Source organism: Mobula hypostoma, chromosome X1, assembly GCF_963921235.1.
Source record: "Mobula hypostoma chromosome X1, sMobHyp1.1, whole genome shotgun sequence".
NCBI classification, from domain to species: domain Eukaryota; kingdom Metazoa; phylum Chordata; class Chondrichthyes; order Myliobatiformes; family Myliobatidae; genus Mobula; species Mobula hypostoma.
This window is the reverse complement of record NC_086128.1, coordinates 42,478,748-42,503,245: the sequence shown is the minus strand read 5'-3', so window position 1 is coordinate 42,503,245 and position 24,498 is coordinate 42,478,748. Positions and strand designations below refer to the sequence as shown.

The 24,498-nt window shown below is 39.1% G+C and overlaps 1 protein-coding gene across 12 annotated transcripts in view; it reads left to right on the top strand.

Moving 5' to 3' along the window:
• hdac5 (histone deacetylase 5) overlaps nucleotides 1-24,498 on the top strand; it is a 330,728-nt gene that overhangs the window by 195,544 nt on the left and 110,686 nt on the right. For 9 of the 12 annotated variants that reach the window (XR_010016520.1, XM_063037380.1, XM_063037381.1 and 6 more), the window contains one exon: nucleotides 23,798-24,042. Coding sequence is in view for 11 of the 12 variants with exons in the window: in XM_063037380.1 (XP_062893450.1) it covers nucleotides 23,798-24,042 (245 nt within the window). In the remaining variant the exon portion in view is untranslated. Of the gene's footprint in view, nucleotides 1-270; nucleotides 448-23,797; nucleotides 24,043-24,498 lie in introns of those variants that run through there. The other 3 variants (XM_063037383.1, XM_063037377.1, XM_063037386.1) reach the window with 2 other exon arrangements.

The window sequence follows — 24,498 nt, the reverse complement described above, 5'->3', positions numbered from 1 at the left end:
CCCTGCTGCAATCGCATTGCTTCCTCAGCGCTACCTACCCCTCCGCCTATCTCTGTATAATCCACAAACTTAGCCTCAAAACCATCAATACCATTATCTAAATTATTGACAAACAATGTGAAAAATAGTCGTCCCAATACTGACCCTTTACTGGGGCCTTTACTGGTTGGTTGCCAGTGACTAGTGGTGTTCCTCAGGGGGTCAGTATTGGGACGACTATTTTTCACATTGTTTGTCAATAATTTAGATAATGGTATTGATGGTTTTGAGGCTAAGGCCCCTTTTATTCTTACTCACTGCCTCCTGCCTATCAGCCATTCCATGTCAGTATCTTTCTTGTATCTTAGATTTTCAGAAGGCATTTGATAAGGTGCCACACATGAGGCTGCTTAACAAGATAAAATCCCATGGCATTACAGGAAAGATACTGGCACGGATAGAACAGAGGTAAGGATGAATTTTTTTAGCCAGAGAGTAGTGAATCCGTGGAATGCTCTGTCACAGACAGCTGTGGAAGCCAAAACCATGGGTATATTTAAAGCAACAATTGATAATTTCCTGATTGGTCAGGACATCAATGGTTATGGCAAGAAGGCAGATGTATGGGGTTGAGTGGGATCTGGAATCAGCCATGATGGAAAGGCGGAGCAGACTTGATGGGTTGAGTGGCCTAATTCTGCTCCATGTCTTATGGTCTTATGGTTGAAAGGCATAGAAACATAGAAAACCTACAGTACAATGCAGGCCCTATGGCCCACAAAGTTGTGCCGAACATGTCCCTACCTTAGAAATTACTAGGCTTACCCATAGCCCTCTATTTTTCTAAGCTCCATGTACCTATCCAAAAGTTTCTTAAAAGACCTTATCATATCCACCTCCACCACCGTTGCTGGCAGCCCATTCCACGCACTCACCACTCTCTGAGTAAAAACCTTACCCCTGACATTTCCTCTGTACTTACTCCCCAGCACCTTAAACCTGTGTCCTCTTGTGGCAACAATTTCAGCTCTGGGAAAAAGCCTCTGACTATCCACACAATCAATGCCTCTCATCATATTATACACCTCTATCAGGTTACCTCTCCACTCCAAGGAGAAAAGGCAGAGTTCACTCAACCTGCTTTCATGAGGCATGCTCCCCAATCCAGGCAACATCCTTGTAAATCTCCTCTGCACCCTTATACGGCTTCCACATCCTTTCTGTAGTGAGGCGACCAGAACTGAGCACAGTACTCCAAGTGGGGTCTGACCAGGGTCCTATACAGCTGCAACATTACCTCTCGGCTCCTAAATTCAATTCCACGATTGATGAAGGCCAATACACCGTGTCCTTCTGAACCACAGTGTCAACCTGCACAGCTGCTTTGAGTGTCCTATGGACTCAGACCCCAAGATCCCTCTGATCCTCCACAATGCCAAGAGTCTTACCATTAATACTATATTCTGCTATCATATTTGACCTACCAAAATGAACCACCTCACACTTATCTAGGTTGAATGCCATCTGCCACTTCTCAGCCCAGTTTTGCATCCTATCGATGTCCTGCTGTAACCGCTGACAGCCCTCCACAGTATCCACAACACACCCAACCTTTGTGTCATCAGCAAACTTACCCATCCCTCCATTTCCTCATCCAGGTCATTTATAAAAATCACGAAGAGTAAGGGTCCCAGAACAGATCCATGAGGCACACCACTGGTCACCGACCTCCACGCAGAATATGACCCGTCTACAACCACTCTTTGCCTTCTGTGGGCAAGTCAGTTCGGGATCCACAAAGCAATGTCCCCTTGGATCCCATGCCTCCTTACTTTCTCAATAAGCCTTCTATGGGGTACCTTATCAAATGCCTTGCTGAAATCCATATACACTACACCTACTACTCTATCTTCATCAATGTGTTTAGTCACATCCTCAAAAAATTCAATCAGGCTCGTAAGGCACGACCTGCCCTTGACAAAGCCATGCTGACTATTCCTAATCATATTATACCTCTCCAAATGTTGATAAATCCTGCCTCTCAGGATCTTCTCCATCAACTTACCAACCACTGAAGTAAGACTCACTAGTCTATAATTTCCTGGGCTATCTCTACTTCCTTTCTTGAATAAAGGAACAACATCCACAACCCTCCAATCCTCTGGAACCTCTCCCGTCCCCATTGATGATGCAAAGATCATCACCAGAGGCTCAGCAAACTCCTCCCTTGCCTCCCACAGTAGCCTGGGGTACACCTCATCTGGTCCTGGTGACTTAGCCAACTTGGTACTTACCAAAAGCTCCAGCACATCCTCTTTCTTAATATCTACATATTCAAGCTAGGCTCAAGCATGCATCTGAAGGGTGATCTTTTTGTTTAAGCATATTGATATTAGGATCTGGAATATATTGTGCAAAGGATGATGGAAACACACTTAGTCATAACTTCAAAAACAGAATTGAGTTTATTTTAATATAAAGTCAACTCCTGCTCCAGGGGAGGGTTGTGTTCCTGAAAAACACTTCCTATTTTCTTGTGTCATCTGCACATGCAACAAGAAATGTCTCTCTGTCTGTACTCTCTCTACTCTCTCTCACTCACTCTCAGAATTTGATTCCTCATCTCAATTTTGGGGAGTTATTTGTGAATTCTGTAAGGGAAAATTGCTGTCACCTGAATGGTTGGAGTTGCCAGTAATTGAACAAAAGTAGAGCTGGTATCTTCCAGCATGACCTTGTCTTATGTGATTCTTACTGTTCAAAAAGCTTCCATTTTGTCAAATATTGTTCGTAAATAATCCCATGTGTTGTGTCTTGGGTTAATGCTTACAATTGATTGATAATTCAGCTATCTTGCTGCTAGAGACAAAAGTTGAAATAAAATCTTAACAAATATTGGTGCATTTCATCAATTTAAAATGAAGCGTTTTGATATTGTGTGTGTATGCTAGTTACATTGCACGACATCCAACTTCTCAAAAATACTGGCTGCATACTGAAATAAAAACAGTAAACAGAGTGAAACTGTGATGATCAGCAGGCCAGCACCATTTGGGGAGAGAAGAACAGTTAACATCTGGTCAATAATGTTTCAGCAGAGCTCTGAAATTTACGTATGAAGGTCATTGACCAAAATATTATTTCAGGTTTTCAGCTTAAACTCTACCATCCTGTGGTAAACTTTAAACCTGCCATTCCTCTATATCTTATAGATTCATCCAGTTCTAATGTAAGGCCATTGATTCAAAATGTTAATTGCTGTTAGGTCTTGCATAAACAAATCTTTTTAATACTGAAAATTGACTTTCAGTGGAAATTTGCTTGGACCTAACAATGCCTGCCTTATGATACTGAAGACCTTGCAAGCAGCCATAAATTCCATAAGGAGAAGGTGTAGAAGAGCTCATCAAGACACTTACAAGGATCTATAGTACCAAACTTGTCTGTGGAATAATGCAGGTTAGGCTTCAGCACGAAGGGCCTTGCTAAGATCTGTGACTTACTGCAAGACTCAGTGCCCCTGTTGAGACCACAGCTGGAATATTATGTATAGTTCTGGTCTCCTTATCTAAGGAAAGATAGCCCTGCCAAAAACAGAATGCAGTAAAGACTTACTAAACCAGTTCCAAGAATTGTGGGTTTTCTATAGGGGTTAGAATGAGTGTGTAAAGTTGCCCTTTATTCTTTAGAGTTGAGTGCAAGAAAATGCTGAGGTAGAAAGTCAGCTGTGGTCTCGATAAATGGTGGAGAAAGCTTCCTCGGGTTCAAAATCATTGTATGCCATTGCTGCTATTTTCAAGGATCATCTTTATTCGCCATATATATTTACATGTATTAGGAACTTGTGATTTGATACAACATGCAATTAAAACAACAACAGTTATAAAGAATGGTATAAGATTAAGTTAGAAGTTAAAGTACAGATATAGAATAAAATGTGCACACGTTTTCTAGTGTGTTAGGGGGTAGAAGTGAGTGTAGTTGCTATTACTTAGGAGAAGATGCTAGGGAAGCTGAAAGGTATGAAGGTACTATAGATAAGTGACGTGGACCAGATTATCTACACCCCAGGGTTCTGAAAGAGGTAACTGAAGAGATTGTGGAGGCATTAGTGGTGATCTTTCAAGGATCACTGGATTCTGGAATAGTTCCGAAGGACTGGAAGATTGCAAATGTCACTCTACTCTTCCATCCTCCATTCTTAAAAGGACAGGAAATTATATGGCAGTTACCCTGACTTCAGTGGTTGGGAGGATGTTGGAGAGCATTGTTAAGGATGAGGTTTCAGGGCACCTGGAGGCACATTATAAAATAGGTCAAAGTCAGCATGGTTTCGTTAAAGCGGAATCTTGCTTGACAAATCTGTTGGAATTCTTTGAGGAAATAACAAGCAGGATAGACAAAGGAGAGTCAGTGGATGTTTATTTGGATTTTCAGAAGGTCTTTAACAAGGTGCTGCACATGAGGCTGCTGAACAAGATAAGAGACCATGGTATTACAGGAAAGATACCAGCATGGATAGAAGATCAGCTGCAAACACGAGGAAATCTGCAGATGCTGGAAATTCAAGCAACACGCATCAAAGTTGCTGGTGAATGCAGCAGGCCAGGCAGCATCTCTAGGAAGAGGTACAGTCGACGTTTCAGGCCGAGACCCTTCATCAGGACTAACTGAAGGAAGAGCTAGTAAGAGATTTGAAAGTGGGAGGGGGAGGGGGAGATCCAAAATGATAGAAGAAGACAGGAGGGGGAGGGATGGAGCCAAGAGCTGGACAGTATATGGAAGTGTATGGTTATGCACTTTGATAGGAAGTATAAAGGCATAGACTAGTTGAACTTGCAGATTGAGTTTGTAGTAAGGAAGGCAAATGCTATGTTAGCATTCATTTCGAAAGGACTTGGATGTCAAAGCAAGGACGTAATGCTGAGAGGCTTCATAAGACACTGGTCAGACCACACTTGGAATATTGTGAGCAGCTTGAGACCTCTTATCAAGGAAAGGATGTGCTGGCATTGGAGAGGGTTCAAATGAGGTTCACTGGAGTACTCCCAGGAATGAAAGGGTAAAAGGAACATTTGATGGCTCTGGGCTGGTACTCGCTGGAATTTAGAAGACTGGGGGGGGGAGCAGGGGGAGGAATCTCATTGAAACTTTTCAGATATTGAAAGGCCTACATAGAGTGGATGTGGAGAAGAAATTTACTATAGTGGATGACTCTCAGACAAGAGATCACTGCCTCAGATGGTTGTGGAGGCCAAGTCAGAGGGTATATTTAAAGTGGAGATTGATAGGTTCTGATCAGTAAGGGTGTCAAAGGTTATGGGGAGAAAGCAGGAGAATGGGATTGAGAAGGATAATAAATCAGCCATGATAGAATGGTGGAGCAGATTCAGTATTTTGAATGGTGAAATTCGGCTCTCATGTCTTATGGTCTTACGGTTTTTTGCAATTTGTTGCTCAATGTTAGATCATGGAGGTCACCCAAACTCTACTCGAGGAATTATGGAAGCTGACACATACACTTGCTTCCTCAAAGTACAGGTATTCATCAGCTTTTCTGCTATTACTGTTTAGAGGCTTCCCAGGCAATCTCCTTACAGGAGTACCTGATTGTTACCTTGGAGCTTCTTTATTAAACCTATCTCAATGCATCTTGTAGATTTTGGGAGTACACCCTTTCCTCTCCCATTATTGCAGCACCATTCTTGAACCAGCAGCACTCTTTAGTAATTGGAGAAGTGTTGCTTGTATTATTGATTTGCCTCTTTGATAGTTAGCTCCTTAAGTTCCATTTGCAAGGCGAAGTGCCAGCAACTGTGAGATCTTGCAGAAGATCAAAGCAATAGCTTGTACTGAAACTAACATAGCACAACTTTATACTGGGGAACCCAACCATGCTAATCTGGGAACCATGCAATAAAAGATTGATTTTCCAAACAACATTAGTGTGTAATACACAGTCAGTTTAGCACTAGTGAAATATAAGCATGATTTTTTTTTTAGGTTATGATTCTGAACATAGTGTGTGTATATGTGTGTGTATAAGATATAGGAGCAGAAGTAGTCCATTTGACCCAGTCTGTTCCGCCATTCAATCACGGGCTGATGTAATTCTTCCAGTCTTCCCCACTCCCCTGCCTTTCCCCATACTCTTTGATGCCCTGGCTAATCAAGAACCCATCTATCTCTACCTTAAATGCACCCAATGACTTGGCCTCCACAGCCGCCTGTGGCAACAAATTCCACAGATTTATCACCCTCTGACACAAGTAATGTCTCCGCATCTCTGTTCTAAATGGACGTCCTTCAATCCTGAAGTTGTGCCCTCTTGTCCTGGACTCCCCTACCATGAGAAATAACTTTGCCATATCTAATCTGTTCAGGCCTTCTAACATTCGGAATGTTTCTATGAGATCCTTCCTCATTCTCCTGAACTCCAGGGAATATGAGATTGCTTGATTTATAGTGGCAAAAATGCTGAATATTGTGTTATCTTTGCTGCAATAAAATAATTTGGTTCAATTAGCTTAATTGAACCAAGTGCACTTGGTTAAATCCAAAGCAGCAGAAACACTGTGTGGGAGTCACCTACAGCAAGGCATTAGTAGCAGCTGCACTAGATTAATATACTTTATTTTGCAATAAAAATATTGAAGCGAAAGGGTCACCTGTCTCATTGTTGGCCCTTTGACGTCAAAACACCAACATAGTTACTATGGAAGAGACAGATCACAAATTTAGGGAGATCTACTATTCGAGTCCAGGCTGTTTGTGTTCATGAATGGTAATCCTGATAAGATTTGACTGTAATGTTTATTGAATTGTGAAATGAGTCAAGCCTATGTTGCCATCGTCTGCTGATGTAAGCTCTATTTTTGAACAGATAACCCATCTCCATCAACAGCTGCTGCTGAATACAATCTATATTTAGTGTAGCTTTTCAAGAGATTACAGTTGTATAAAGTAGATAATCTCTGGTACGGTAATAATCCTGCTATCACAATTACGTCTATTCAGAGCAGTAATCCTTCAGTTTTCAACAGTTCAGTTCTGTTTAGTTAGCTGTTCAAAGATGCACAGCAAGCACAATACACTGGTTTAAATCTGCTGTTTTGTTTACGTGTTTGCCCTCTATGTTAAATTTGTGTACTGAAAGGTCTGGATTGGAAACCAACCTCTTGTTGCTCGTTTTAACATTCTCATATTAGATCCTGAGTAGAAAGAAGCAACCTGTGGTCACCACCTTGTTTGTTTTACTTCACATTGTGCCAACAACTATATTGTGTTCTTTAAAGTCAATACAATATTTGTTTTACATTATCTCTAAGGGCATTTTGTTGGACCCATGAAGTCAGACCATGACTGCTGTTTGAATACAGTGTTAATCCCCTTTATAAGTTATTCAGTTTTGATAGTGCCAACAGTAGCACGGCATGTATCATGGTTGTCACTTGAACAAGTTCTTTGTGAATGTTCAGGTGTTCTCACAGGGTTACCCAATTATAAAATAACCATGTGCATTTTGATTTAGTGTATGAAACTACAGTGTGGCTCTGTAGTTATTGTGTATCAAAGCATGAATAAAAAGCAAAGTTCCGTCTTGCAAGATGCAGAGACTATTTGTTACTGGCCCCTGGATAAAGCCCTCCCAACTATTAAGCACATCTACATGAAATGCTGTTGTAGGAAAGCAGCTTCCATCATCAAGGAGCCTCACCACACAAGCTATGTTCTTATCTCGCTGTTGTCATCGGGTAGAAGGTGACTCAGGACTCACACCACTGGGTTCAAGAACAGCTACTACCCCTCAACAATCATGCTCTTGAACAAAAGGGGATAACTACACTCATCTATTGAGATGTTTCCACAATCAGTGACCTCACTTGAAGAACTCTTTATCTTCTTATTTCATGCTCTTGTTATTTATTGCTATTTATTTATAGCTGCATTTGCACAGCTTGTCTTCTTTACTCTTGCTCGTTCACTGATCCTGTTTATAGTTGCTGTTCTATAGATTTGCTGAGTATGCCTTCAGGGAAAAAAGAATCTCAGGGTTGTATGTGGTGACTTGCATGTACTCCGATAATAAATTTCACTTTGAACTTTACTGTCTTAACCACTGAAGGGAGTGCAGAATTGACCTTGTGCAGTTTACTTTGTTCAAAGACTGTTCCAGTGTGACAATTACTATATAGTGGTGCTTTGATTAGTCAGGGTGTGATCAACAACTATATGGATTAGCAATATTTGTTTCTATAACTAAGTCTTTACAAAAGTCAATATAACTGGAAGGTACTATTCTTCAGCAGCTTTGTAATACAGCATTTGAAAAGGCAAGGTGATAGTTTTGTCTGACATCAAATCTGAATCTGGAACAATTTTAGTGAATATTGGCTGGGAGGATTAATTTTCATAAAATAGAGAGACTGTAGCTCAGTTCCTTTCTGTTGCTGGAGTATAGGTGATAATCTTGAACGTGAGCATTGTTGAAAAATATTGTAATGATATTTGCATTGAATGATTTCTCATGAACCATTTATGAATTTTAGTTTCTTTCCTTCTGCAGAACCTCTGCAAGAGTTGTAAGTTTTTCCCCTTTTGATTTAATATGGCAGTTGATTACAGATAAATGACAAAATAAATGTTGTTAAAGATCTATACACCAACCCCAATGCTCCACCACCTCCAGAAAAATGTGTGAAACTTTCCATAATTCATGAAAATCTAATTATACCTGAAATTTCTTGTGGTAGATGTAGCATAATTACCAAATATTAAACTTGCTGACCTATCAGTCTGTAGTTTGCCATGTTGTGCCAGAGGTTTTATGTATAATTGCTAGCATTTATCTTTACTAAAGTCAAAGTTTGGAACCTGTCTTAGATAAGAGACATGAGCCCTGATGATTTTCAGCTCCAAGATAGTCTTGGCCAGGAAGATTACCTTTCTGGCTGTAGACAAGATGAATGTATGATAGTGAAGTTCAGCAGCAAAGGTGAAAGGTGGGCTCTACTCAGCAAAATCTAGATCATTATACAAAACTAAAATATTTTAGATGGTGAAAATCTGAAATAAGACAGATATTTTCAACATAAATCAAATATTTAAGTTTCAAAACTACTAGCTGTTTTGTGAAATCAGGTTCATGAGATTGGTGAATGTGGACAGAAGAGACTCACGACCAGTAAGTAGGTTAACTATTTACAAGACAGACACAAAACATTCAGTAAACCCTTCAAGCTAAACTCGGTTACAAATATTTATCTAAACACATTAAACATACACACAGTGGCAAACACTTATCTAAAGTGTGCACCCAGGCCCTCTTTACTGCAGTACACCCCCACTGTTTACTGTTTCCATGGCACCCTGGCCCATGGTGACCCAGAGACCAACAAGAGGCCACGTGGTTACTGCCCACAGATTTAAACTATTCCAGCACTGCGACATCATCAGTTAAATGGCAAGAGGTAGGAAGAGCTTTCACTGAGTGGCTAAGTTAGACACTTACTGTAACACTGGCGTTTACCAATTTAATTGAAGACGAGGACACCTTGTCATGTGTTGTTGTGTCCCAGATATTCTGACAGATTTGGAATTTCTGTAACTGGACTGAGCCCAGACAAACTGAGATTGTCTAGCAATTACACTGGTGGCTTGTCCCTCCGATCCTATGCCAAATTTGACAAAGCAAAATTTGAGACTCCATCAACTCAATTTTGGATTGTGGAGCACAAAATAAAAAAGCAAGGGTTGGAAAGGGTTCACTTTTTAAATCAGTTAAAAAGTTTTCATTTTTTGTGTGCTAAGTATTTATAATTAGCGTTTGTTATGTGTTCCTTTGTTCAGATTCCTCGGGCCAGAGTGCTCTGCTTGAGGATATGAGAAAGTTCAGAGTAAATGTTATTACCAAAGTACGTATGCCACACTATACAACCCTGAGATTCATTTTCTTGTGGGCATACCTAATAAATCTATAGAATAAGAACCATAGCAGAATCAATGAAAGACTGCCCAACTGTGGCATTCAACCTGAGTACATAGAACATAGAATAGTACAGCACAGTACAGGCCCTTCGGCCCACAATGTTGTGCCAACCCTCAAACCCTGCCTCCCATATAAGCCCCCACCTTAAATTCCTCCATATACCTGTCTAGTAGTCTCTTAAACTTCACTAGTGTATCTGCCTCCACCACTGACTCAGGCAGTGCATTCCACGCACCAACCACTCTCTGAGTTAAAAACCTTCCTCTAATATCCCCCTTGAACTTCCCACCCCTTACCTTAAAGCCATGTCCTCTTGTGGTGCCCTAGGGAAGAGGTGCTGGCTGTCCACTCTATCTATTCCTCTCATTATCTTGTACACCTCTATCATGTCTCCTCTCATCCTCCTTCTCTCCAAAGAGTAAAGCCCTAGCTCCCTTAATCAATGATCATAATGCATACTTTCTAAACCAGGCAGCATCCTGGTAAATCTCCTCTGTACCCTTTCTAATGCTTCAACATCCTTCCTATAGTGAGGTGACCAGAACTGGACACAGTACTCCAAGTGTGGCCTAACCAGAGTTTTATAGAGCTGCATCATTACATCGCGACTCTTAAACTCTATCCCTCGACTTATGAAAGCTAACACCCCATAAGCTTTCTTAACTACCCTATCCACCTGCGAGGCAACTTTCAGGGATCTGTGGACATGTACCCCGAGATCCCTCTGCTCCTCCACACTACTAAGTATCCTGCCATTTACTTTGTACTCTGCCTTGAAGTTGGTCCTTCCAAAGTGTACCACCTCACACTTCTCTGGGTTGAACTCCATCTGCTACTTCTCAGCCCACTTCTGCATCCTATCAATATCTCGCTGCAATCTTTGACAATCCTCTACACTATCTACAACACCACCAACCTTTGTGTCGTCTGCAAACTTGCCAACCCACCCTTCTACCCCCACATCCAGGTCGTTAATAAAAATCACGAAAAGTAGAGGTCCCAGAACAGATCCTTGTGGGACACCACTAGTCACAATCCTCCAATCTGAATGTACTCCCTCCATCACCACCCTCTGCCTTCTGCAGGCAAGCCAATTCTGAATCCACCTGGCCAAACTTCCCTGGATCCCATGCCTTCTAACTTTCTGAATAAGCCCACCATGTGGAACCTTGTCAAATGCCTTACTAAAATCCATATAGATCACATCCACTGCACTACCCTCATCTATATGCCTGGTCACCTCCTCAAAGAACTCTATCAGGCTTGTTAGACACGATCTGCCCTTCACGAAGCCATGCTGACTGTCCCTGATCAGACCATGATTCTCTAAATATCTATAGATCCTATCTCTAAGAATCTTTTGGAACAGCTTTCCCACCACAGACGCAAGGCTCACTGGTCTATAGTTACCCGGACTATCGCTACTACCTTTTTTGAACAAGGGGACAACATTCGCCTCCCTCCAATTCTCCGGTACCATTCCTGTGGACAACGAGGACATAAAGATCCTAGCCAGAGGCTCGGCAATCTCTTCTCTCGCCTCGTGGAGCAGCCTGGGGAATAATCCGTCAGGTCCCGGGGACTTATCTGTCTTAATGTATTTTAACAACTCCAACACCACCTCTCCCTTAATATCAACATGCTCCAGAACATCAACCTCACTCATATTATCCTCAGCATCATCAAGTTCCCTCTCATTGGTGAATACTGAAGAGAAGTATTCATTGAGGACCTCGCTCACTTCCACAGCCTCCAGGCACATCTTCCCACCTTTATCTCTAATCGGTCCTACCTTCACTCCTGTCATCCTTTTTTTCTTCACATAATTGAAGAATGCCTTGGGGTTTTCCTTTACCCTACTCACCAAGGCCTGAAGGAAAAACTGCAAATACAAAAAGAAGAAATTATAATAATAAATGAGCAATAGATATCAAGAGCATGAGATGAAGAGCCCTTGAAAGTGAGTCTGTTGGTTGTGGAACCATTTCAGTGGTGGGGCAAGTGAAGGTGAGTGTACATTGGCTCAAGAGCCTGATGTTTAAGGGGTAGTAACTGTTCCTGAACCTGGTGGTGTAAGTCCTGAGGCTGTTGTACCTTCTTCCTGATGCCAGCAGAAAGAGGAGAGCATATCTTGGGTGGCGGGTGTCCCTGATGACAGATGCTGCTTTCTTGCGACAGCATTTCACGTAGATGTGCTCAATGGTTGGGAGGATTTTACTTGCAGTGGACTGGGCTGTATCCACTACTTTTTGTAGGGCATTCGTGTTTCCATATCAGGCTGTGATGAAGCCAATCAATATACTCTCCACTACACATCTATAGAAGTTTGTCAGAGTTTTAGATGTCATGCTGAATCGCCGCAAACTCCTCAGGAAGTAGAGGGACTGCTATGCTTTCTTCGTCATTGCACTTGCCCGCTGGGTTTAGGACAGGTCCTCCAAAATAATGACATCAAGTTGCTAACCCTCTTCACCTCTTATCTTCCGATGAGGACTGGCCCATGGCTGTCTGGTATTCTTCTCCAGAAGTCTATAATTGGCTCCTGGGTCTTGCTGACTTTGAGTGAGAGGTTGTTGTTGTGACACCACTCGGCCAGATTTTCAATTTCCCTCCTATATGCTGATTTATCACCACTTTTGATATGGTCTACAACAGTGTTGTCATCTGTAAACTTGACTATGGCATTGGAGCTGTGCTTAGCCATATAGTCATAAGTGTTAAGTGAGTAGAGCAGGGGACTAAGCACACAGCCCTGTGGTGCACCTGTGCTGATGGAGATCATGGAGGAGATGTTGTTGCCAATCAGTACTAACTGGGATATGCAAGAGAGGAAATCAGATCCAATTGCACAAGGATTGATTAGTTGTGAAGTGATGATGGTATTGAATGTTGAACTGTAGTCAATAAAGAGCATCCTGATGTGTGTATCTTTGCTGTGCAGATGTTCCACGGTTGAGTGAAGAGCTAATGAAATGGCATCTGCTGTCAAACCTGTTGCTCTGGTAGGCAAAATGGAGCAGATCCAAGTATAGTAGTGGAGAGATTGTGATGGTGATTCCGGCCAAGGAAAGCCTGCAAAATTTGATCTATCATTTCCAAGTTTCTCCCCATGAAATTGCAAAGTAGTAAAATGCAATGAAGTATTATGAAAATCTGCTTGTTAAGTATTGTTGTAACTTAGGTTAATGTTGAGATTAAATCCTAAATTAGTAGTACATATAAATGTACATTTCCAACCTGTTATCATGAGATCAGAAAATGATATGACCTAATAGGTTTATTTTTTAAGTGTTTGAAAATAACTGTAACAAGGGAGTTTCCCCAAGGAAAGGATGACATTGAAATGTAGTTATACACTTTGGGATATGAGGGCATTTTATGCTGATCAAACAAATGCTGTTCTGTCTTGTACTTCGTACCTAGTGCCTGTTTTTTATTCTTCATGTGCTTGGAGTTTTGAAAGATAAATTCTTGCCAAAATTGCTAAGGTAAATGATATCTAAATGAAAACAGCTGGATTTACTTGAAATATCTGTGAATGTTTGAATCAATTCTTGCTTGTGGCCTAGTTGATTCTATAATTAGCAGCAAGAAATCAACCAAAACCAGAAGCCCAAACACATGATTGATCCAGCTGAAGTAGGTTTGGTTTGATGAGAATACCAGGAGTTCAATGAGCTAACTAACCACAAAGGGAAGGTATTCCCGGATTGGAAGCCCATCAGTCCTCAATGGAAAGGAGGAAACAGCTGCAGACACTGAGAAGAGTGAGGTCCAATAAGTAAACCTGTGACTAAACAATAGAAGCTGGATGGAAAGAACATAGGAGCCATAGCAATTCACTGACAGCTATGATATGCGTGGGTTCTTCAACATTGTCAAGGCTGTTCACAGCCCAAGAAAATGAAGGCCCCTCTCCTATGAGAGCTAAGAACACCAAGCTCAAAAGCAGTTGATTCCTGTAGGATGAAACTCTAAAGATCTCCTCAAGCTCCAGTCACTAGATCCACAATCCTTTTGTCCACATCTGGGAAGAGGTGTTTATACCAGGGGAGCTCACCAATGCTGCAATTGTGATTATCTTCAAAAAAGACAAGTCTAATAGTGAGGAGTCTCCCTGCTGACTGCAACAGGGAAAATCATTGTCAGAGCCCTCCTGAGCCATCTTCTCCAAGTGGCTGAGCAGCTGTTTTCCAAATCAGTGTAGATCAATGTTGGTGTGCTCTAGATGTATGCAGCACATTGCCCTTCATTGTACAACCACATGAAAAATGAAAGAAGCAATTCAGCCACCATATATAGCCTTTTATCAATCTGTCTAAAACTTTTAACTCCATCAACAAGGCAGCACTCTTCTCAATGTTGCAAGTTTGCTTCAATATGGCATGCAAGCCCCATCTTCTGCAGCACAGACAATCTCAATGAAGATTGGTATCAAAGAAAAGCAAACCTTTATGTAAATATGACCTTTCTACTTTTAGGCTTTCAATCTATCCCACATTAAGATTTGTAATAGAAGTGCATACAAATAATTAAAAGTTTGAAATATGCTGTATATGACCACCATAATCACTTCCACAGGATGAAGTGCAACATAAAAGCCTTTGACGTGTGAAAGTGATTATGGTGGTAATTGATAACATATTTCAAAGTTTTAATTATTTGTATCCACTTCTGTAATAAAACCGTAATTTGTGTTTTCGCAACATTATTCTTTGGTGTCAGTCTTACCTGTTGAAAGCTCTCTCCCATTGCCTTTTCCCCTTCACTACTTCTCTAGATGAAAATAAGAAAGCCTATGCAAAGATGCATTGTCATGGCCTTTCTGTCATTAGACTTTTCAGCTGTCTCACATGCTTCTTACCTGACATACTCCTCTGCCTTTGCAACATCATTCCACTCCATCTGCATTCTCTCAGTCCCTCATCACATTAAAGAATCCATGCTTCAACTTGTTATGAACAACAACATGATTATTTGTTAAAATCTGCTTTAGTATCTAACACTTTGAATAATTAATCAAATTAAGTTTGATTGTTTTTATATTTGTACTTCTATTTTCATTTTATAGTCAGTGTTGAACCATAAGGTAGAGCAAAATGGCTGTTAGATAATACAGGTTATAGCAATGTGCATTGTTCTATTTACCAAATTCCTACATGTGAAGAGTGGAAAATTTGCCTTGACATAGTTTTCCGGTCAGATTTCTTGTGAGACCAATGTTGCTTAACTGAGCAGTTTAAGACAGCAGCTGTGCCGGACAAATTGGGATGGACAGTCAATGCTGGCTTTGCCATTGGAAAGAAGGAAAGTAGATCCCTGCTAGCATTCCTTACAATTTGATAGGTTAAACAATGTTAGTTAGCACTAATCATGAGTGGGTCAGTACCCCATATCATTCTCCAGAAGCAAAGAGAGGCTATGTCATTGGGCATTGAGAAAATTGTCTAGTCTAATAGAGGAAATGTATTAATTAACAACAATAACATTAAACAATATTGCAACATATTTGTAAATCCAAATAAAAGCCTGCAAGGTATAGCCAGTAACTATTAAAGATAGTTCAAAAGTTGTTGGAATGTTAATCTTGATCTGGCATTTATGTTAAGGCAGATAGAAAGCTTTGATTGGAACTCATTTGCAATCAGACAGCATCTTAGGAAAGATATATTGTCCCTAATAATTCAAAGCTAAATGGTATAAGAAGATAGATTGTATAAGGTAACATTGTGTGGAATGTAGAATATTAGCAAATGATCCAATTAAGAGTTTAAGGCAGTCAACGGAATTGTAAGGTCAATAAAACTTTTTTGCTCTCTGGCCTGGAGGTCCTGAGCAAAGGGAAAAGCCCTTAAAATTACAGCTATGCTGTTCTGATGATATCAGAAAGTATTTCCCTCCGCAAAGGGTAGAGGAAATCTAGAACACTCCACAAATAGCAAGTTGAGGTCAAGTCTGTTGGACTTTTCCAAACTGTGATTGATCAGTTCTTGTGAGGGAAAGCCTTTAAGGATTGAGGAGGGTGGAAATAGAAATGAAACATCCATTTTCTAAGTGACAGCATTTTCTGAAAGGGCTATCTTCTTTAGAAGCCTTTTACATTTTGTAACAGGATTGCGTATTGTACCTGTAGTTAAAATATATGGGCAGTTATTAAGATTTATAGAAATTTGCTTGACAAATAGATAAAACATTTCTTATCAGTACTTTGAAATAACAAGGTGATGACATCCCAGTTTCTGGTAGGAGATTCTGACATCTCCAGATAAGACCAATCATAAATTGACTATTTTGACTGAAAATTATTCATGTAGTTAAATTATTTTCTAGGTAGGTCATTGTAAATTGTCCCGTGATCAGGTTAGGGCTAATCAGGGTTGTGGGGTCACTGGGGCAGCATGGCACAAAGGGCTGGAAGGGCCTACTCCATGCTATATCGCTAAATAAATAAACTATATGTAATATGGATGGAATTTTTACAATATCAAAACTGTTAAGTATATAGTGTAAGAGTACAGAATAGTTTCCATTAATTAGTGATCCTCTGCAAGCTACAACATGCTGTTTATGCAACATGCTACAACTATGTTGCGATACTATTGTTTACTAATATCCAGAATATTATATTAATAACTTTATTCAGAATTTTAGAATTTTAGGATTTTACATAGGGAAGCTATGCTAGACCAGACCTCCAAACTGGTTACACAGTTGAGTTTGCATCTTTGTTATGGTAAAATTTGATGTTTGGAAATTCAGGATATTGTAGCAATAGATCTTTAGAATGTGGTAGGATATCTTTATTCTTATTCTTCTGTTTCCTGCGTGAGTACAGCAGTACCTCTACTTTCTTTTTTAGGAGATTGCGAAGATTTAACATGTCATTTAAAATTCTTACAAACTTCTACAGATGTGCAGTGGAGAGTATATTGACTGGTTGCATTACGGTCTGGTATGTAAATACCAATGCCCAAGAACAGAAAAGCTTGCAAAAAGTAGTGGATACAGTCCAGTATATCATGGGTAAAGCCTTCCCCACCATTGAGTACATCTACATGGAGCACTGTCACAGAAAAGTAGCATCCATCATTAAGAATACCCACCATCCAGGCCATGCTCTCTTCTCACTGCTGCCATCAGGAAGGAGGTGCGGGAGCTTCGGGACCCACACCACTAGATTCAGGAACATTTATTCTCCCTCAACAATCAGGCTCTTGAACCAGAGGGAATAACATCACTCCCAATTTCACTCTCCCCAACACTGAACCTTCCCACAACCTATGGACTCACTTTCAAGGGCTCTGTATGTCATGTTCCCAGTATTTATTGCTTATTTATTTACTGTTATTAATTTTTTTTTGTATTTGCACAGTTTGATGTCTTTTGCACGTTTGTTGTTTGTCCATCTTGTTGTATGTGGCTTTTCTATTCTGTTCTATTGTATTTCATTGAATGCTCCCAAGAAATTAAATTTCAGGGTAGTATATGGTGACATATATGTATTTTGATAATAAATTTACTTTGAACTTTGAAATGCCATTACGTAACTGTTTTCTAATTCAGTAAATATTCAGAATGATAATTTTTTATGCAAACAGGCAGTTGTACTGACATAAGAACAAAATTATCAGGAGGGTAGGTAACATCTTCAGAAAGCAACAGAGTTCAGGCCAATAACATTTCATGATTAGCTGAGTGCTTCCTTCATTTTCTATTCTTTTTTTCAACAGATTTCCAGCACCTGCAGTTGTTTTGTTTTTCATTTGGTAGTTGTTCTCCATTTTGAAAGAAGCACTTTTCATTACTAGTGATGGTCTTTTGCATAATTTGATTATTTTGCTGGTTTTGCACTATTTCCACAGTAGTTTTAATCAACGCTTAATGCATGGAGCAAAGAGTGTATTTTCTCACAATTATGAATTTGCTTCTGTTTTTTCACTTAAAGGAAAAAAGTTAGCAGGCAGAAGAACATTTGGGGCTAGAAGTTGCTTCATTAGAACACCAAAGCTAGGTCAAATGGTTGTTTTAGGCAAAGGTCATTAGCTGAAATTTCTATCATATCTTGTGCAGAACAGAGCCAGTCTTGCAATCAACAGTCTCAAGCCATTTGTTGTGTCCATTACAGAACTATCTAATAAAGTCAGTGGGTATTGGATAGCAGGTATGTGAAAGGATCAATTGACTAAAGGTAACATGCTGGATTATTGGGCCAATATCAAGTTGGAGAGGTGATTGGGGTGAGGTTGGTTAGTCAGGCAATTTGGATCCAGAAGATACTAGCGATAAAAGGGATAGAGCTGCGTATTAACGAAAGTTATGTAAACCACTTGAAGGAGAAGATATCTATGCTCTCTGACAGTTGGCCATGTAGGATTATAATACCAATGCAGAGTTCAAATTTCAGTTAAAGCTTGAAACCTAGTGTGGGCTCATAATGTGTGCAGCCGTTATAGCTATAAATAGTTTTGAACAAGACATAAAAGTGCACACTCGATTCTGATGTCACTGTACATGCCTAGTGGCCTCTATCAGCACAGGTTATATATGCAAAGTACATTGATCAATTTTGCATGAGCAAAGGGTTTTTGATGAAGGTTCAGTTCTACGGCTCATGGAAACCTTGTGCTGCATTATAAAAAATCTTCACTCCTAGGATTGAATAATGAAGGAAAGCAAATCATTTATGTGTCAGGACATTCTGAGGTCAAAGGGTTTGAAATTAAATGTATCATGCACGATAAGCCCTCTTTAATCAACGGGTTATCAGATAGATTCCTTAAAGTGTGATTATCAAAATCCAAATTTGGGATTTCATTATTATTTGTATTTATTTGTCATCATTTTAATAAAATTACTTGAAAGAGGATCAAAAATGTAAAGCACTGAAAATTCTGTTATATTGTTATGTTATTGCTCCTGGTAGCTATGTGTTAAATTTGCACACATTATCTCCACATCTTATTACAACAGGATGTAAACTGCTATAGAAAATGTCTTACTGGAAGACATCTTGCGTTTTTTTTAACTGGACCATTCTCAATGTTTGAATATGGTGCTTCACTCTATTCATTTCATAAAAAAATTGTTAACACACCCTTACTGTAGAACTTTTGTTCTGTTTGTTTCAAAAATAATAGATATAGTCTCAATTCCATGATTTCTTTTTCTGCAGTGTAGTACATTATCTACATACTCTGCTGTATTCCTTGCTGCAAGATGAAATACATATTTTTTAAAATAAACCACCGTCAAACATGATTACAGCCTTAAATCCCCTCACGGTTCTGCAATATGCATGATTCTGCTGCTAATTGTGAAATGGCCTTTATGATATCTGATCAGAAGTTCTTAAATGATCCATAAAATTTATATAAGGGGTAATTATTTCCCATTTGCAAGGTAATAAAGATATTTTAAATCCAGTCCTTTTGTTTTGCATAATTAAGTTGATGAAAAGACCAATCATTTATCTCAGTACTCACACATCCATAGAATATCCAAAAATCCATTGATCTTTGTTGTGAATATCTCAATGACTGAGCCCCATGCAGCTCCAGTGATTCACTACCCTCAATTCTGGAAAAAAAATCTTCTTGTCATATTTTGAGTCTGTGATCTCTGATGCTAGAGACTCAAACCATGAGAAAAGTAATCCCTGAATTTACTGACTCAGCTTCCTAAGAATTTGATCTCTTCTCTTCCAAAGTCAAGGAGCTATTGTTCATTCTGCTTAATTTTTCATACAGCAAACACACAATTCCTGGAATCAGTCTGCTGAACCCCCACTGCACTTTCCTTAAAACAAATCTATCCTGATATTTTCCCATTTGGTCTCAACAGGGTTCTATGTAATTTGGAGCAAGATGTCTCCACTCTACTCAGATTCCCTTGTAATGAAGAGCAACATACTATTTGCCTTCTGAATTACTTGTTAAAGAAGCGGTAGCAGGCCAATAAGAAATAATAAAATTCAGCAGAGATTTATGAAGAGAAAATCATGTTTGGAAATCTGTTGGACTTTGCAGCCTGTAGCTAGCAAAGTCGGTGGACATACTGTATTTGGACTTTAAGGTACTATACAGGAGATTATTAAACAAAATTTGAGGATGTGATTAATAAAATATGTGAGGCACCAGCACCATATTTGTAAAATGGCACAAGTTTTTCATCAAAATCATTGCTGTTGAGCCAACATGTATAATTTCCCCATTTCCTAATTTGAGTAACTTTGTCACAGATCATCTGTCAAATGCACTTGCATTTTAGTTTTCCAGTGTAATTGCAAATACACAATGCTTGAATATATGCTTTCAATTCAATTACTTTCATATCAAATGGAATTACTGGTAGCATTTGACGAAAATATCTAGCTAGTAATAAAGTAACACCTCTACTTAATTTATTATGCCTTAGATCTTTCAGTCTAATCCTTCAGTGTTTGTTTTGTGAGCTATTGTATATTCATCCCAGACAATAATTTTGTAATGTTTTAGAATACTTTCCTTTACGCTTACCTGACCACTGTTACACATTGGAACCTTCACATTTGTCAAATTTAAAGGCAGTTTAAAAGCCAAATGTATAACACCCCTCTTGTCAAAAAACATTGAAGCAGTGCCTGATGCTGACACAGCCAGGGCTATCATGTTTTTGTCTTCAAACTTTTAGCCAAAGATAGATTAATAAGGGAAGTCTTTATGTTGCTCCAGAAACATCCAAAAGAAATATGTTTCCTTAGTCACTTAGTCATCATCAACAGTCTCTGTAATAGTATGTAAAACATTTTACCAGTATCTCAGAGTTCTCAGATATATTTGTCTAACTCAGAGCGAAAATATTTGGTTTCTCTTTGTGGTTCAGGTAGACCAAAAGTATTTGGGTCAGGTCCATCCAAACATTTAGTACCTCAAACACAGATCTGGAAAACGTCAATTTTCTACAAAGAAATTAAAATTATGCCCCCTTTGGCTGACAGAGGGACTCCTATGGGAATTTCAGAAAAAAATGAGAGGGTAGTGCACATCTTTATGCTAAACCTAACTTAGATGCAAGATTTCAGATTTCCAGGTTGTTATGTTATTGAGCTATGTATGGGAAACATGGACCTTCTATTTTATTATATATATTTAGCAAGCATAAAAGTGAATAAATCCCCCAGGCCAGGCTGCTATGCAAGGTAGGGGAAGAGGAGCCCTAATGGAAATATTTAAACCTCTGCCCACGAGTGACGTGCCAGATAAATGGAAGATAACAAATACGTTGCCCTTATTCATGAAAGGATAAATCAGATACATCAGTTAGTTTAATGTTAGTGGTTGTGAAATTATTGGGAAAACAATCCAAGAGATAAGATTAATGTAGATTTGCAAAAGCATGGATTGGTCAGGGATACTCAAAATTTTCTTTTGGTGGTAGATCCGGTCTCATGAATTTATCTGAGTTGTTTTTTTTTGGAGGACCTGATTAAATACATTGATGTTGTTGCAATTTACATGGACTTAATTAAGACTTCTGCGAAGTTCCCACATAGAAAGTCCAAAGGTTAGACCATGGAATCCAAGGTAAATTACAAATTAGATCTAAATTTGACTTGGTAATATGGGACAGATGATATTGATAGAGGGTTACTTTTGAGGTTGTAAGCTTGCAACCAGTGGCATATTACAGATATCTGTATATTAATGACTTAAATGTCAATGTAGGAGGTATGTTTGCAGATGATATGAAAATTATAGTGGTAGTGTTGCTGGTGAGGAAGTTGGTGTTTGGTTACAGAATGATACTGATGAGCTAGTAAGCTGGGCAGAGCAATAGCAGATAAATTTTAATCCTGTTAAGTGTGAAGTTGATGCATTTTGGAAGGCCAAATGGTAGGGCTCTAAGAAGTATTGAGGAACAAAGGGACTTTGGTGTTTATATCAAAAGATCTTTACAGAGGCAGTACAGGTAAATACTATGGTTAAGAAAATATGTATTATATGGGATGCTTCTCATCATTAGCCAAGGCATAGAGTATAAGAACAGGAAGGTCACTAGAACTTTATGAAACATTGTTTGGCTACTATTGAAAGTTGCAAATGGGATTCACTGGAATGTTGGCCGGAATGGAATGTTTCATTTGTGAGGAGGAATTGGACAGGCACTTATTTTCCTTGGAGTAGAGCAGGCTGAGTGGAGACTCAATAGAGATGTATAAAATTGAGGTGCATAAATAGGGTAGATATTAAGAAATAAACACTTGAATCACCAAAGCACAGAATGCTATGGACCAAATATGGGGAAATGGAATCGCTATGGGGTAAGTAAAATGGCATGCACAGAAACAGACCAAAAGGCCTTTCTCTGTGTTGTACATTCAGAGTCAATGACTCTAAACTTTTCCCCATAGCAAAGGTGTCAAAAATGAGGACAGGTTTAAGTGAGAAGCAAAAATTTCTGGAAGGGATCTAAGGGAGAAATTGCAAACTGACTTTGACTTGTTTATTCCATGTGATGGCGAATTTCACACTTTCACCACTTTAATTAACAATTTCTATTTTAAACCGGGCTATTTTGTACTTTGGTTTCTCATTTTAGACTCCCATGCTTAGGTACATCTTCCCTCTGTATGCCCTATCAAATCCCTTCAGAATTTTTTTAGATCTCAGGAGATTAGAACTATACACAGCACTTCTATCTGTGTTCAAACCAAGTTTCCAAGCTTATAACTCATTTGCTTTTCACCAAGGCAGAGAGAACTTACCCTGCTTATCTCAAATAATGTTATTAGACCCCATTTCGGGAAGCCAAAGAGGACTTTAATGTGTCTCTTTGGACCTTAATGACATCATAATGTTACATGTTGTTCCTTCTTCCTTCAGCAAGTAGTGCATTGCAGCTTGTGACAAAAATTTTCATGAAAATGTATTTAAGCTCGTGAGAACTTTATTTGTAATACATTAGTAACTTTGTGCTTAACAGGCGCTCCCTAATGATTACACCTGTTGTTATGCAATGGCCTTCTTGATGTATTTGCCCAAACATTCTCATCAACATACAACATGAGCTTGTACATTTCTTCAACAACTCCTTGCTGCATTTCTTAGCATTTGGTTACTAAGTTTGGTATTCAATTTTTTTTTAATAAACTTTGTTAATTCATTTTCATTTCAAATTTTTTTTTGTAGAAGAGACATAAAAAGATATTTTGTCTCTATATGCAGTGTTTATAGACCACTTCGGAAGTCATGGCAGATTGAAACTTTTATTTATCTGCCTTGGGACCAGACCACCAAAATTGCCCTTGATCATCTTTCTCTGAGAATAATATTTTTAAATATGGACACTGCGTGAGTCAAATAAGGGTTCTGAGGACTAATCTGTAACCCCAAGTTTCCATAAATTGACTAAGATTGCTGTCGGCTAAGATTGCAAAAGTTGTTTTGGTAGGTTAATTAGCTACAGATTAGTACAGACTTAGTTCATTTTAGATCTTAGTTAGAGTTCGCTAATTAGTGTAGATCTGTACAATGATTCAAAACGTAGCAGGCCATTAGGAGTTCCGTGCCACAGAATGCTTCTTCATCCTGTACTACTTCAGCTCAGAAGTAAATGACTATATCTAAATTTCATGTAGGGGTCACAACTGCAAACTTTTGGGTTCTTTTGACATTACTAAAGAACTGTTGCAAAATTTTATTCATGGCAAAATGGCATAGTAATCATCTCCTATTTCTGATTAGATTAAACTGTTATGCAGTTATTTGTTGTATCTAGTTCATAACATTTTCTGTGTCTAGTGATTTTAAAATGTTGCTTTGTTTTCTAAAATCTATTTTGTCTTTCACACAGCAGTTGAAGTTAAATCCTCCCTGCCCGTCACTATGCAGACTGCCACTCCAGTTGATTTGAGAACAGATCCAAGAATCCCAGTTTCGAACGTTGACCCTCTCCTTCGCGAACAGCAGCTGCAACATGAACTATTGATGCTTAAGCAGCAGCAGCAGATCCAGAAGCAGCTATTATTTGCTGAGTTCCAGAAACAACATGAACATCTGACAAGACAACATGAGGTTCAGATACAGGAACATTTGAAGGTACTTTGATTATTCCAAGTTATTCATGTAAGCTAAGAATTTAATGACACTCTTTACCTTAACACTATCTTTGATATGCATTCTATTGAATATCATTTCTAGAAATGTTCCGAAACAAGAGATTAGGAAGTTCGACATAATATTTCACTTCCTACCGCATGCTACCTGTATGAAAAGAATAATTCATTTGTAGACTGCTGAAAAGTTATCATTGTAGATCACAGATTAACAGTGCTTTTGTTGAGAAAATTATAATTATAGATTTATGAAGATTATCATATAAATCTCACAAAGATGTTACAAGGACTAGCGGGTTGAGTTATAGGGAGAGGTAGGCCAGGCTAAGTCTTTATTCCTTGAAGCGTAGGAGAATGAGGCATGATCTTACAGAAGGTTTTAAAATTATGAGGGGCATAGATGAGGTTGTTGGGAACAGAGCTGCGGAGTCCAAGGTAG